Below are 14,558 nucleotides of genomic sequence, written 5' to 3'. Positions count from 1 at the left end.
CCCCCCCCCCCACCCCCCCCCCCCCCCCCCCCCCCCCCCCCCCACCCGTCTGCTCTCTCAACACTAGATTTTCATTCTCACTCACACACTGACTTCAATACTCTTTCCTCTCACAGCCTTCATCTTTCTCTACTGTCCTGCCTTTCTGGCTGATGTTATCCTCCCATTCTCCATCATTCTTTGCTTCATCTTATTTTACTTTTATTACCTTTTTCTATCGCTGAATAATACCTTCCTCGAGGAACATGTGGGCGATAGCTTTGTGAGGGGGAGGGGATGATAAAGGGAGGGAGGTGACTGGTCGGAACTCACCAACATAAATAGCAGTTTTCGAGGATTGTGCAGCTGAACCAGAAACTAAAAAAAGATGTAAAATGGAGAAGCGTCAGTTGTGGGAATAAAGTTACTTCCACTCATTCACATTTTTTTTATCTGGCTAATTAAATAAAACAGTTAGCAAAGTCAACTCTCTACCTCTTATCAAAATGTACATATTTCTATAAGCTGTCAGCATTACAAGCAAAGAGTGATTTTTACCTTCTCAAATAGTATAGAAAATATATTTTTGAGACCTGATGAGGTAAAACCAGTTATAAAAACAGAACATAATAAGGGAAACGTTATGTTTTATGCTGCTGAATTGTATGAACCCCATGTTGGGAATCACTGAAATAGGCGAAGGGCAACGTATGTGTAGTAACATTTCAACGTCTTAATATGATTGCGGACTTCATTTTCTTTCATGATTAATTGCACGTTAATTAGAGATACACCAATACCATTTCAATAATAAATCATTCAGTACATTTATATCTATGTATTTCTTAGGAAAGCAATGCTTAAGTCAAGCCTGATGCTGCCTTACACATAAAAGTATGATCCTGGTCTCTTCCACACAGTGAGGCACACAGCTTATTGATTAAACAGTATCGGCCGACACCTAAAGCCCGAGACCTGAATCCCCAACGTTAACCTTCATTTTGACCACAAGTCTTGGTCTTCCTTAACCACACACTGTCAGGTTGATGATAACGTGGCACCAGGCTTACAGGCGTTTCTCTTGTAATCCTCCACTTGCCCCCCCCCCCTCCCCCCCTTCCCCCCCCCCACCCTCCCTCCCTCCCTCCCTCCCTCGTCCTGACGCGATCTTGCTTGGCATTGTCACCTGGCAGTGGGCCTGGCTCTGTCGTCTGGAGCTGTCTGCCGACGGACACAAGGTCACCCGGACGTCCCCCCCGGTACTAGCAGGGGGTCCACCTTCTGTGTGTGTGTGTGACAGAGAGTGTATGGTGTGTAAGTGGAGCTGTCCGAGCTCATTTCTGTTCATATCGGTTTGTGTTTGTCACCTTGCATGTGCATAATTGGATAGTGTGTGCATGACATTACGCGCAAGCATGCATTTTCGTGTGTGCGTGTTCTCGTGTGTGTGTGTGTGTGTGTGTGTGTAGGAGAGAGGCGGAGAGACTCCCTGCTGGCCCCAGATGGCCGGCCTCTCCTTCCTCACCAGTCCAGACCAGTTCCTCTCTCCAAAGTCACTGCTGAGGACACAGGGCGAGCGATCGGCGCACAAAATGACCGCAGTCACAAAAAGGCATTGCTGTCAAACCAAAAGCGGCCGAGCAAGGGTGCCTCCAAATCAACCCGATAATAAAAAATGTCAAGCCTCCATTCCAGTCAGAAAACCATTTTAGCGGTTTTGACTTGTTCAGTACTTGTTATTCACCACTAGATGGCTCTCTAACTCCAGCAGATTGCTCCTGCATGTGCTGTGTGCGTTTGTGTGTTGGTGTGTGTGTGTGTGTGTGTCTAAAAGAGCTGGCTGCTGTGATCCTTCTAACCATGATTAATGGCCCCATTCAAAGGTAAGGAGCTCAGAGGATAACTTCTTTTACTGTAAGCCACAGTGCTGAGGCATAGGGAGTGCTCCCTGCACTCACTGTCCCAGGAAGATGAGGTAAATAGCGCTGGGAAGACAGGAGGGATGGTGGAGTGAGCTTAAACAAGCCTGTGGGAGGAGGAGAGCTGCTACACTCAGTCTGCATAATGCTTATTCACAATACATGTTCTATTACGAAGCATTCATCAGCGTTCACGACTACAAACGTGTCCCCTACACACATTCTGGCAATGTGTAAAATGATTGCAAGTGTGTGTCTTTGTGTATAGCAGTGTATGAAAACCCTGCTGGCCTCTGAGTTCTCTGCGGTCACACCTCTTCCAATTACTTTATCAAGTCTGACTGCCTGCGCGTATGTGTGTGTGTGTGTGTGTGTGTGTGTGTGTGTTTGTGTGTGTTCACACAGCCCCCGGGGTGCAATGATGGGAGCAGACGCCTGCTCTTTCACTCTCGGCAGGTGAGAACATATTCATCACAGAGTCCTGCCAAGCCTGGCGACACCCCGACTGTTATTGCCAGTCTGCATCACGGCTGCCCTTTGTCTCGCTCTTACGGTGGATGTTCTCTTCGAAATAAAATGAAAAAAAAAAATCAACTAAAAGCATCAATGTGTGAGGAATCACAACAGCTTTGATTTCACAAGATTTTCTCAGAAAAACGACAAAAAAAAATGACAGGATGCGGTCTCCGCCCAGTGCAGTCACACTTGAGTCACCTCCAAAAGCCGATATGTGTGCGCATGAATAATGAACGCTGCTCGTGGAACAAATGTCGACAAATGTGGCGGCTTCCGACGTCCTGCAGTGGTAACAATCATGCCGACCCCTCTGGGATTAAACAACTATGACGAGGTCTGTGCTCGACCCCGGAGAGCCTTGTGGGAGGAGCAGGGAGTTGTGGGTAACAGCTTTTATACTCACACTCCTTGGACATCCCGACTTCCAGGCACTTCTGCAGCCGACAGTACTGGCAGCGGTTGCGGGTGACTTTGTTGATGATGCAGTTCTTCTCTCGGTGACAAGTGTACACCATGTTCTTCTGGATGCTTCTCCGAAAGAAGCCCTGTGTGACAGAAAGACAGAGCGATAATGAAGAGAGAGCAGTGGGATGGCTGCCAAAAGGGTGAGGGATACAGGACTATCTTAGCAAATAGAGCAGCAAATGGCTAAATTACTTGGCAATTAAGAGTTGTGCTGCTGGCTGTTCCCCGCTTATTTATCCACATTACTGCTTTCATTGTGTTCTTTTGTTGCTTTGTGCAAACTCTCGCCTCATGTTCACCGTGTCCCTTTTCATCTGGTCCCAACAACAACAACAACAACAACAAAATAACTTAACTTACTTACAAGGTTAAAGAATGAAATTAAAAAGAGGCCGTGCAGAGTGGCCACATGCAGCTGCAGTTAAAAAGGCAATAAACTTCCAAACAGTTAAGTCCTTAAAAAGGCTTATTCCGTGACATAATCTGGACAGAGACGAACAATCAGTGAATTGTCACCATCTCATGGGGTCTCCCACCCGCTCAAACAGGGGGCCACCACAACACTGAAGTTCATATGAAGATGTTTCAGGACCAAAAGCTTTGGGGGGGGGGGCAAAAGGCACAGGGGTTACTAGGTGCCATATAACCGTGGCCTAGTTTACACAGCCAGAAATAAGCAATTCCAGATCCAGGCCAAGCGTGTATTATTAGAGAGAGAGAGAGAGAGGGAGAACATAGGCTGAACACAGTGTTGTGTAAGAACAAAGAAGGAATCCCTTCATTTGCCTTTTTAATCCAACTAGATCAAAGAAAATACATTTAAAAATCTAGTCCATGCGCTTCAGGTTGAGGATGAATTATAATGAGCTCATCTTTGGTCACTGAGCTGGAATGAGAGATCTTTGGGGAAGCTAACTATGTTTTGATTGCATAAAAGCAAGACATAGAAACGGAGCAAAGTATCTCTCCCGGATAGATAAGACGATTAGCATCACCACTTATATTCTTCTTAATACCACGCAACTCCGATGAAATCCTTGTTGACCTCTGACCTTAAACATCCCTTGTGTGTCAAAGAGATTAAAAAAAAAGGGTCAATGCAAATCAGCGCTCGGCAAGCGAGGCTCGGGATGAACGTAATAAAGGTCACCGTCAGTGTTGAAGTGACGTAGTGGGACATGGTTTATGTTGTGGTGGGGGGGAGGGGGCTAGCTAGGGAGAGAGGGAGGCGGGGCGGAGTGCGGTGCGGAGGGGGAACCTTCCAGGGAGCCCCATCCCATGTCGAGGGATTAGCTCCGCTAGCCGACAGATGGCCGGTGGACATAAGCCCACAATTCGTCCCTCCCGGATCACCAGCCTCTTCTCACATCTCCAGTCCACCACCACCACCACAGAGTGGAAGTGGATCAGGCTTCTAATGAACTAGTGACCGTTTCCATTACACACATGATAGACTTCGCTTCCAGGGTGGTAGAGCAAGCGTTTCAATCCTCAGCGGGGTCACATCGTCAACCCTCTGTCTGGATTTCAAACAAGGCCTCACATCTGCTTTTCAAGCAGCTGTCGCATAAAAACGCGTTTTTAATGATAACAGAAAACCTTATCAAAGTCCTGCTTTTCATGCACCATGGTACACCAGGTTTGTACCTCCAACAGACACCCACAGACTCATCTGTGTCTCCCTACAGAGCGGTGAGGCCTGAACAAACAACAAAGTGGAGAGAACAACAAGGCTTGTAGTTGGACGTTAATTCCCGCTGCTGATGCTGGGGGATAAGTCCGTGGTCTTTGTGTGTGTTTCTATGTGTGCATGTATCACGTGCCCTTTGATCTGACGGTGCCCTGACCCTGACCCCAGTGTCACAGGGGGATTGACCTACTCCCTCCTCTCACCACGAGGCCCAGGTGCCCCCTGGCAGCGCCTCCCGATTGGCTGTTGCTGTTCCTGCCCCCCCTCCTTTTCGGAGTCATTGCTTCCTGCGGCCCTTAAGCCTCTTTTTGTATCACCGCTTAATCCACCCGGCGACAAGAGCCCTCAGCGGGCCTGTCAGCCACCCTGCAGCGTTTAGAGGAGATGAGAGCCGCAAGAAGAGCGAGAGGGGTGAGAGGGATGAGAAAGAGGAGTGAATGGCCACGGCACACACTGGATCGCATCCGTCATGTGCTCTTGAATTCGCGGCTGTCCGCCGAGTGTGCGTTATGAGCCTCATGCACTCATGAGTGTGTCAGTGCTTTCTACTTTGCATGTGTGTGAGGAAATGCTTTATTAAGAGGGAAGCAGGGGGTGGGGGAGTTCACAGGGAAGCACAGGAATCCTCTCTTACGTGACTTTCACACTGTGCCCAGATTAAGAGTGCGTTCCCAGCCTCCCACTGCGTCCGTGCATGTGTGTATATGTGTGTGTGTGTGTGCCCGCGCCTCTATTACGCAGCTCTACTGCTACAGCCTACACATTAGGAGAGACGGATGCTTGGTGGAGAGGGCTGAAAAACAGCAAATAGGGGACATTCTTGCTAGAAGCGGCGGTTGGGGACTTTGGAAAAAGCAGCAGATACCAAGAGGAGAGATTCGCCTGCCGCGCACTGCCGTACCTCCAAGACAAAAACATAAACATGAGGGGGTGTGCATGCATATTTAATGTTAAAGTGTTAATATCTGGAGGGGGGAAAAGAAGTGGAATGGCGGTGAGCGTGTGCGGGCGGTAGAACGTCAACAACAAACGAATGAGCCGACTCCAAGAAGCCAAGCTCGACATCTCCCTCCTGCTTCCTCTGTTCGCCACAACCCCCAGGAAATGCCTTTGTAGTTTGGCATGCTGCAGCAAAGCCGAACGCTGCTACCCCTCAACTTACCCCAGTCTCAGATGAGACAACCATATACATTCACATGCCTGTAGTGTTGAATTATTGAGTGTGCTATGCCAAGTCATCTCCTCTGAAGTCAGAGATATGGAGAAGGCCTCCTGAATGTTGCAAATTAGCACTGCGGGTGTGTCGAGTGGGCAGACAGCCGGCTCACGGACAGGTGGACCGGCGGCTTACGTTAGTTAGCACTGGGGATGTTTCCCCAGTTTTAGCCAACACAACGCCATATTGCTGAACAGCTGAATTGTTGTGTTCTTTGGTGGCGGTGACGCGGTGAAGTGAGACCTAGATTACAGCTTTCATATTTTAGTTGCGGTGCTTTTAACGTATCATTATTTGTCATCTAGTGTACAACTGTTAACGGAGATTTGACCTCCGTTTAAGTGTCAGACTGTTGTGTATTTTACATTTTAAATGCCTCCTACGTCTACGTTAGACCTTCCTGACGAACGGAAACCTCATATCAAGATGTGGAGACGCCAGTTTGCAATAACGCTGGCGACCACTTACACCTCCACAACCATTGGCTCCGCTTGAGGCGACATGAGCTGCGTTTACCACAGAGCAGATTTCATACTTCTATATTGGTCGAACACAACCCCACACACACACACACACACACACACACACACACACACACCGCGGGCTGTGATTTAGTGTTATAATCTCACGTATTACCCCATTTAATCAGTTGCTATTAGACAATGGGGAGCACCGATAAGGGGAAACGATAAAAGCACTTTGGGGCTTGAAATGGCCGCAGAGTTGCTGCACACCTTATGAGACCAATGCGTTTTAATACATGCTAACAACCGCAAAACTAAATGCAAGCTTGCAAGGTTACCCACTGCCACATCTCCTGCCTGTGCTAAACTGTTTCGAAACACAAAATGGGGCAGCAGCACAGTGAGCAGCAGTTTAGCCGCCCCTATAAAACAGCCTTCACTTAGTTTGGTCCCTTTTTATTTGGTCTTTGGGGACCAGGTTGTGTTTCACGGAGCCCTCGGAGGGTTTGTGTTAAAGGGTTTACGTGTTTGTATGCATGAATCCTTGCGTTCCTGTATCCTTGTCTCTTTGTGCATTATTTACTCATTATCCCCTCCCCCTCCCCCCCGCGCTCTGTTGCGCTGACCCGTCTTTCTTTCGATGTCAATGAGTTCAGCCTCGGCCCCTGTACTTCGTCAGCCTAATCTGCTGCCCCTTCAACCATCCCCACTTCTCTCTTTTTAGCTATTCATGCCTCTCAGACCACAGTCTGCTCTCTCACCCCCACTATCTCACTCCCTGTAGTTTCTCCCATCTTTGTATCATTTTGTCTGCACTTTTACATTCCCCCTGAGTTCCTGACCTTCCTTACTGTTTCTTTCTTTTCTTCTTTTTTACTGCTGCTGCTGCATGGCTTTTTCTCGAAGCTCCACCCCTGTCCTTCCGCAGCACTCCTATCCCTGCACATATGGCAACACATACAGACCACAGTATTGGCTGCACAGTCGATAAGCCAAAGGGCCTAGCGGGCACCTGTCACCGACAGCACCACGCTGCCTCCCTTCATCAAACCACTCCCTGCCTCCTCTTGCTATACACAGGGCTGTTGCTACCAGAAAAAAGGGAATTTACACACTCTTGTTTAGGGTCAAGACTCCACAACTTTGGAAATCCTATTTGGTAAATTCAAGAAAGCGTGATCACCAAGCAAAAGAAACCAAGGTGGTTTGCGAAATGTTGACATTGTGGATTTATAAAGTTTGCACCTGGCAGTAAGATTACATTAGATTCCACAGATCCCTCCGTCTCATCTCTATCCACCTCTGAGCTTACACAACTCTGGCTCTGTGCCTTGGGAGAAGCGAGATAAAGCGGCCTGTGTGCTGCTCACACTAGCAGGAGAACATGTCTGCAATGCACACAGCAACTACCAACTGATAACAGAGTATATGGGGGTTATAATGCCTCTTCAGACCTTGTGTAACATGACTGTATCGATAGCAGGCGGCCGATGTGGACACGTCAGCAAAGCTGATACGAGCCAACCCACATGGCTGAGAAAGTTTCACATACTGCACACGATTAGACGCAGGTCCGTCATATACGTTATCTTGTTTTACAATGTGTGCAGATATAGGTTGATGTTCTTTAAGTGATGAAAGAGCCGATTGCACATCGTCCAGGTCATGTCGAGGATTAGGCAATTCAATATAGCAGCCGATGTCAGTCAATGATTCCCCGTGAAAAGGTAGTCAATTCTGACTCATTCCCCACATTAAAAGGGGGCAATCAGAGCTTCTCCGAGCTGCGAGCCGCCGGCTCAGCCGTTTCCATGTTGAGAGGCAATCAAAAATGCTCCCAATCTCGTATTTAGCATCTTCAAATTCCAGCATTATACACTGGAAAAACCCAAAAGGATGCGAAATACTCAAAATGACACGCCTTATCACTTTCATCACGTGAAGACCCGAGTGTATATTCTCCCCTACAAATCACATGAAGGTTACAAGATTGACGAAACATCTTGCTCGGCAGATTCAGAGCGAAGGCCGGAAGTCTCACCTTGCAGCCCTCGCAGGCGCTGACACCATAGTGGTACCCTGAGGACTTGTCCTGGCACACGAAGCAGGGCTTGTAGACGCGGGGCGGCGGGGGAGGTGATGGCGGGCTTGGCACTATCTCCTCCGAGCTGGTACTCTGGGTCTCTATCGCTGTGGAGAGGAAAGAGCAACAAGAGGGTGGTTAGTGAACGCTATCAGATGGAGCGCCGGCAGACGGGCAACATCAATCGATATCAGTGGGACAAACACAAATTGTCATGTGTACACTCCAAAAGATCTGACACAAGCCCGGTGCTGACTGCTGCTGACAACATCCAATACAAAATCACCACAAGGGGAACATACTCACTTTATTACTATGTGTTTTAGAAAAGAAAAATACAAGTGCAAGGACAACTTCTTGATCAGTCATTTTCAGATTCGACAGTGGAAAGACTGCAAAATATCTTCAAAGAGGAAGCACTTTCTAACACACACACACACACACACACACACACACACACACACACACACACACACACACACACACACACACACACACACACAAATCATCAATGCACCAATGAAAGCAGCCTCTGTGGAGAGTTCTTATTTACTGCTGGAATTATAACGTGTGCGTTACAGCAATAGGCTGCTTTGCCAGCAGGGTTCAAAGACAGATGTTCTCCTTTGATGCACAGCATTGAGCTTTTTATTTTATATTTTTTAAATGGTGCCGTCTTTTCAAGCACGAATGCATGAAAATATTGAAGGATAAAAAAACAAACGCGGTACCAATCAAGAGCAACAAGTACTGCGGACAAGGCTAAGCATACTTCTCAATAACCTTTGTAACTTACCCCCACAACCAAACACATAACTAATTCTCTTTTTCAATATCAGACCGGTAAACAGGAGGAGGCTGAGTGTGCTCCGTCTTCACCCAATGAGCACTAACATGACAAACCAAACAACAGGCCAGGCTCCCATATTTTGTGTGCTAGTACATAATAAACAGAGGCGGTACAGGATTGTGGGGAAGTAACCTGCTGTTGCCTTCATGTAATATGTATTGGACTTTGACCTTAATATCCTGTGTGTTACAAAACACACAGCTCTTTAATCAAATATGAAAACACACATTCACAGCGGAGCCCTGCACCCTGTGGCCTCCGGCTAAATAAATAAGTGTGTAATCCAATAGGAGTGGCTTTGAGCTGGTGTTCTACTTGTGACTACCTTTTAATACCAAAACCATTATGATGCCTGAGTTATGACACACAAACTCACTTAGACTGGCTTTTTCCCCCCATTTAAGAAAATAAGATACACTCCAGTGACATCAGTGATGGTGACTTACACACGACGACATTCAAGGACTTTGACTAAAGTTTAACTCCCCCTCCCCCAAAATTAGAAACTAAATCCTTGTGGCTCCATCCTTATCAATGCAGGTATGCTGTACGCATGTGTGCGTCTTCACAGCCCCGTTCCTCCACGCAGCATCATCGGCTCAACAGAGGAGGGATTGGAGAGGTTGACAAGCGGCTAAGGAGCCGCTCGCAGCTCGGTGTGTAAATAAGCCATCTATATTTAACGGATTGGGCTGGTTCAGCAGGCCCGTAGTACAGCTGGGAACACACTCCACGTCCTGACACAACACACACCAAACCACTCTAATCGCACTGCACGCCGGGCAATACAAAACAAGGATAAAGTTTTGCTACATCTCTTTCTCTCTCACGCACACACACACACACACCCTTTCCAATCCTTTTATAGTATCTGTGTGCTGGTCTCAGCCTGCCAATCTCCATGCGGATGCAGCAGATGGCACAGGGGGAAGATTAGATCCAGAACAACCAAAATAAACCAACCTGATGCCCAGATATGTTCAAGGCTCCTGGGAGGGAAAAAAGAAAACAGACGAAGCACGGTACACCAAAATCCAGCCCATGCCAAAAAAGCCTGCACGTTATCTCTGCCGTCAGGAAAACACACAGCACATCCAAGTGGGTTTCAAGTGACTGGTGACAGTCAAGCTAAAAGCAATACAACTCAAGCTGCAACACCCATCGTTGACACCCGATCAGGCCCGGGGTTATTAGGACATTTCATTTATGAGGCCCAGATGTCAGATGCCACTTTGACACCAGCAATAACCTTATTAAGCTCTTGGTGTGAATGGGTCAATATGGGGAACTTTCGACCTCAGCCTGGAGGGAGACACTTTTTTTTTTAGCTTATTGAGCAGAGATTCTGTTAAGATTGTTAAGATTTAGAAAATATATATGCAGTTTTAATGAAAATGGGAAGAAGAAAAAGAAGAAGAGAGTTTTCCGATGATGAAGGGTGGAGTTAAAAGAATGAAAGCATGAGAAGTCAAAGATGTGGAAGAGACAGAGAACTATGATGTGTTTGAGCGAACAGACAAAAACACAAAACAGACGAAGAGATAAAGAAATGGTACACACACAAGGAGGGAAAGCTTATGCTGTATGTATTACTTCACTCATGTTCCCCCCTTGTGTTTTTTAGATTAATCTACATTACGCCCACAAACAAACACAGCTGTCAGGTTTCAACTGAAAGCCTTGAAAAACTACAAAATCTGAGCAAATTGAACAAACTTGTGTGAAGCAAAAGCGGGACTTATAAATCTCAAAGGAAAGGAGCGACGCATTTGAGGGAATGTGCGGACAAACGCTCATAAAAAGGAATTTTACTGTTTTCCAGCAAGTAGAGTAATGCATATAGCAGTAAGGAGACGCACCTTTTTAAAGTGCTGTTGAGGAGGAAAAATGGGAGGCGATTTTTGTGCAAAGGATTCAGTCGCAAAGCGAGCAGGGAGGATAAACAGCGAGAGGCCCTTTGCTTGGCATTGCCCTTTTACTGGTGTCATTACGGGGCCGTCTTTGCCCTACGCCACTGGGCCACGCTCATCATGTCAAACAAATTAACGTTAGACAGAGCAGCCCTTACATAACATGGCATATTTTCTCATTAGCAAAAACAAAACAAAAACAACAACACAGTTCACAGTTTACTGCGCTCTTCTTCTGCCTCGCTTGATGTGGACTGATTACAGCCCTGTGTTATTAGTGGGACCAGAGAGCTATTCATCCACGTTAAAGCTGCCTTCTGTAGGAGCGCCAGGACACACAGATGTGCCAACCACCCACACGCCAACACATAAACATGAAAATTGCACCCATGCCTACATTTACACAGGCTAAAGGCTTTCCAAGAGTCGGTCGGACACACACACACATATATATATATATAAACACACACACAGAATGCACAGTCTTAATGAGAGCACCCATGGAAATCTGGGACACAAGGACAAGAGTCCGTCGGGGGGCTGGCGACTGTAATTAAATACAATGGCTGGCTTCTGGAGCCCTGTCAAGCTGAGGCATGGAGCGAAACAATGGCGGGCCTGTGGACGGAGAGGCAGGGAGGCTCGGCGGGGAGGACCGAGCTACTTAGCCCTTCAGCAGCCCTCACCCAGGCATTATTCAACACCAGCCGGCTTTCAATGCTCTTGATCAACACCAACTATCACACAGGCCCGACTATTGTGTGATCCACCAAATCATACGCACGAAACACTGGGAGGAGTGACTCACACTCGCCTGGAGAGCTTTCTTCAGTATCCTTGCAACATGTTAACACTGGAAATGTGTGCGTCTGGCAAGGTTTCCAGGCCGGAGCCTGCAAAAGTCACCACGGTAACTAATACTCGCACTACGGCTAGAATATCAGTGCTTTAGCCAAGAGAAGGAAACACGAAGAGACAATAACTTAAGCTTTGCTTAAGGATAGAGGAACAGGATCCCACAGCTCAGGAAATAATGTTGAAATGAAAAAGAGTAAGGAGTTACTGATAAGGACTCTATTGCACTCTGGTGACGAGGTGAAACACACACACACACCACAACGAGCATATAGTCACGGCAATTGTTGTTAACCAGACCACAAGGCTACAGCCTGGCACGTTGTCAGACCAGTCAATAGGAGCGGGAAGAATCAGCACAGGCCGTCAGGCGTAACCAGCGGAAACAAAGTAGTCCCTACGCTGCGTTCAGACGGCACAAGTCCTTTTAGAAAGGAGGGTGTGTCTGTCCCACAGCCAATCACTGGCTCTGACTGAAACTACAGTCTTTCTGCTAACTCTGGCACATTGAAAGTAACGGATGTATTAAATATAATATCGAATTCTGAATTTTACTGTTATTAATCGGTCCAAACAATGTGTGAGTTGGCCAAGAATTCACAACATACTTCTCTAATAAAACCAATTCTATATGACAAATTGTGACCAATTACTTAGATCTCTCCTTTTATATTCACAATCACTGACAAGTATTATAAACACACAGAGTTGACGTGCAAGTGCGTGCGTGTGCAGCCCCCCCCACCCCGATATTTAAATAGCTTAATGTGGCGCGGCATTCTTGAACTCAGAGCCAAAGCACCGGTGATTTAATTAAGTTCAAGTGTGAGTGGTCTGTAATGTCGCTCTTCAGATTCACTTTGCATACATCACGAGTCACAAGTGCACTTAGAAAGAAGCCGCGCCCCTCGCAGCCACATCCTCCATTAGCAATTACAGCATGCCTGGACTTAAATGGACAAATATGCACAAGACTGAAATGAAATCTATTCGGATGATGAACTAGCCTGAGCTGTAATAGTGACATGAGATAGCCTGGCTAACATCAGCACTTCAAAGGCCTTTAGACCACAGACCAAGAGACAGACACACACACACACACACACACACACACACACACACACACACACACAAGCCCACCGGCTATTATCCAGCCTCCAGACTCTGCTGTCTCGGCCCAGTGCTGCTGAGCAGTTCTTGAGGTTCAGCTCTAGGTTAGTCCTCTGAGATTTGATTACCTTCATCCCGAACTGGTTACTGGGCCCAGCTGTGAAGCATATTAATGAGATTTCACCATCATTAGGGGGGAAGCTAACTACATTAGCAGGCTGGCTGCTTGGCCGGCTGGACTGTGGTGGAGAGAAGAGGAGAAAATGAAGGGCAGAGGGGACGGAGGGCTTTGACAGGGTCTTCCACTTTGTTGAATCCTACTCTATCACGGCCCTTTGTGTCCCCCGGCCTCTATTAGGTTATTTGGACATGCACATGCACACATGCTCGTCAAAGTGTAAGATACACGGACGACCATATAGCGGTCCATTTGTCTTTCCATGCAGCGAGTGTGTTTGGGAGGAGACGCCACACAAACCATCTCCACAGGCTGCTCCGTTAAGTCTCGCTTTGAAGTTTGCTTAAAATAATGAAGTGGGACGGCCATTGGAACAGCCTCAGGGAAAGAGACCGCCTTGCAAAACCCTGAGAGTCGTGGGCCAATGCATCATGCGTGTCCATAAAAGACGACTGGCAGAAACTTAAGAGCTTTTATGTGCAGTGAAACGGACCAACAAGTGAGCGGAGAAGGGCATCACTCATGCATAGTGCTCGACTTCTTGCTCAATATTCAGGCGTTATTTTTGGTTTTCAAGTCAGGAAAGTGGGTAAAAGGGAGGGAAAACGACACCCCCACACCCACACCCACACCCACACTTACACACAGAGGAATGCTTTGTCAGCACTTCTCAATTACTGGAGGGGGAAATGGGACTATTTCCTTGCTTACAGGGAAATCCTGCCATTCTCTACCAAAGCGTCATAACAGATCTCTGCTGAAAATTGATGGGGCTCTGCTCATTGCATTCACACTGATTACTGACGGCAAAGCCCCGCACTCCATCTAAATACGAGCCGGGGTGAGGGCGGGCGGGCGTGCGGCCATCACGCGCTAGCAGGCACGCACAGACCGACAGCTGTAAGGAAAGCGACAGTCGGCCGTGTTTGTGTTCAAACACGGAGTGTGAACAGTTATTGGAGGGGAGAGGGGGAGGAACCTGGCGGTGGGGCAGACAGGCATAAGTGAAAACACACACACACACCCAGAGAGAGGAAGGAGAGCCAGTGGAGGTTAACATAGGGCAGGAGAGCAGACAGCGAGCCTCACGCCTCCTATATTCACTGTAACTGAATCCAGCCTTTCCACCCCCGTCTCCCGCCACTTTCCGCCTTCATCTCCTCCTACCTGTCCCACTTACTCAGGCTGACATTCTCCTCGTCATGCTAGTAGTCCATTTGTCCCTACTCCCACTCAGTTCATGCATGTCGATATGACGGCATACGAATCTGCGTTCGTGTTTCAGGGAGGACGAGTTAGGAGGATTACTGAGGATCCTCCTGC

General features: G+C 47.5%; 1 protein-coding gene across 7 annotated transcripts in view; it reads right to left on the bottom strand.

Moving 5' to 3' along the window:
• Positions 1 to 14,558, bottom strand: part of raraa (retinoic acid receptor, alpha a) — a 131,595-nt gene that overhangs the window by 6,705 nt on the left and 110,332 nt on the right. For 4 of the 7 annotated variants that reach the window (XM_031843201.1, XM_031843200.1, XM_031843198.1 and 1 more), the window contains 3 exons: positions 8,291 to 8,439; positions 2,818 to 2,959; positions 313 to 357 (listed from right to left, as the gene is read on the bottom strand). In XM_031843201.1, coding sequence (XP_031699061.1) covers positions 313 to 357; positions 2,818 to 2,959; positions 8,291 to 8,439 — 336 coding nt within the window. The remainder of the gene's footprint in view (positions 1 to 312; positions 358 to 2,817; positions 2,960 to 8,290; positions 8,440 to 14,558) is intronic. The other 3 variants (XM_031843204.1, XM_031843202.1, XM_031843203.1) reach the window with 1 other exon arrangement.

Source organism: Anarrhichthys ocellatus, unplaced genomic scaffold, assembly GCF_004355925.1.
Source record: "Anarrhichthys ocellatus isolate YVR2014 unplaced genomic scaffold, GSC_Weel_1.0 scaffold4, whole genome shotgun sequence".
In the NCBI taxonomy this organism is placed as follows: Eukaryota; Metazoa; Chordata; class Actinopteri; order Perciformes; family Anarhichadidae; genus Anarrhichthys; species Anarrhichthys ocellatus.
This window is presented reverse-complemented; position numbering and strand designations above follow the sequence as displayed.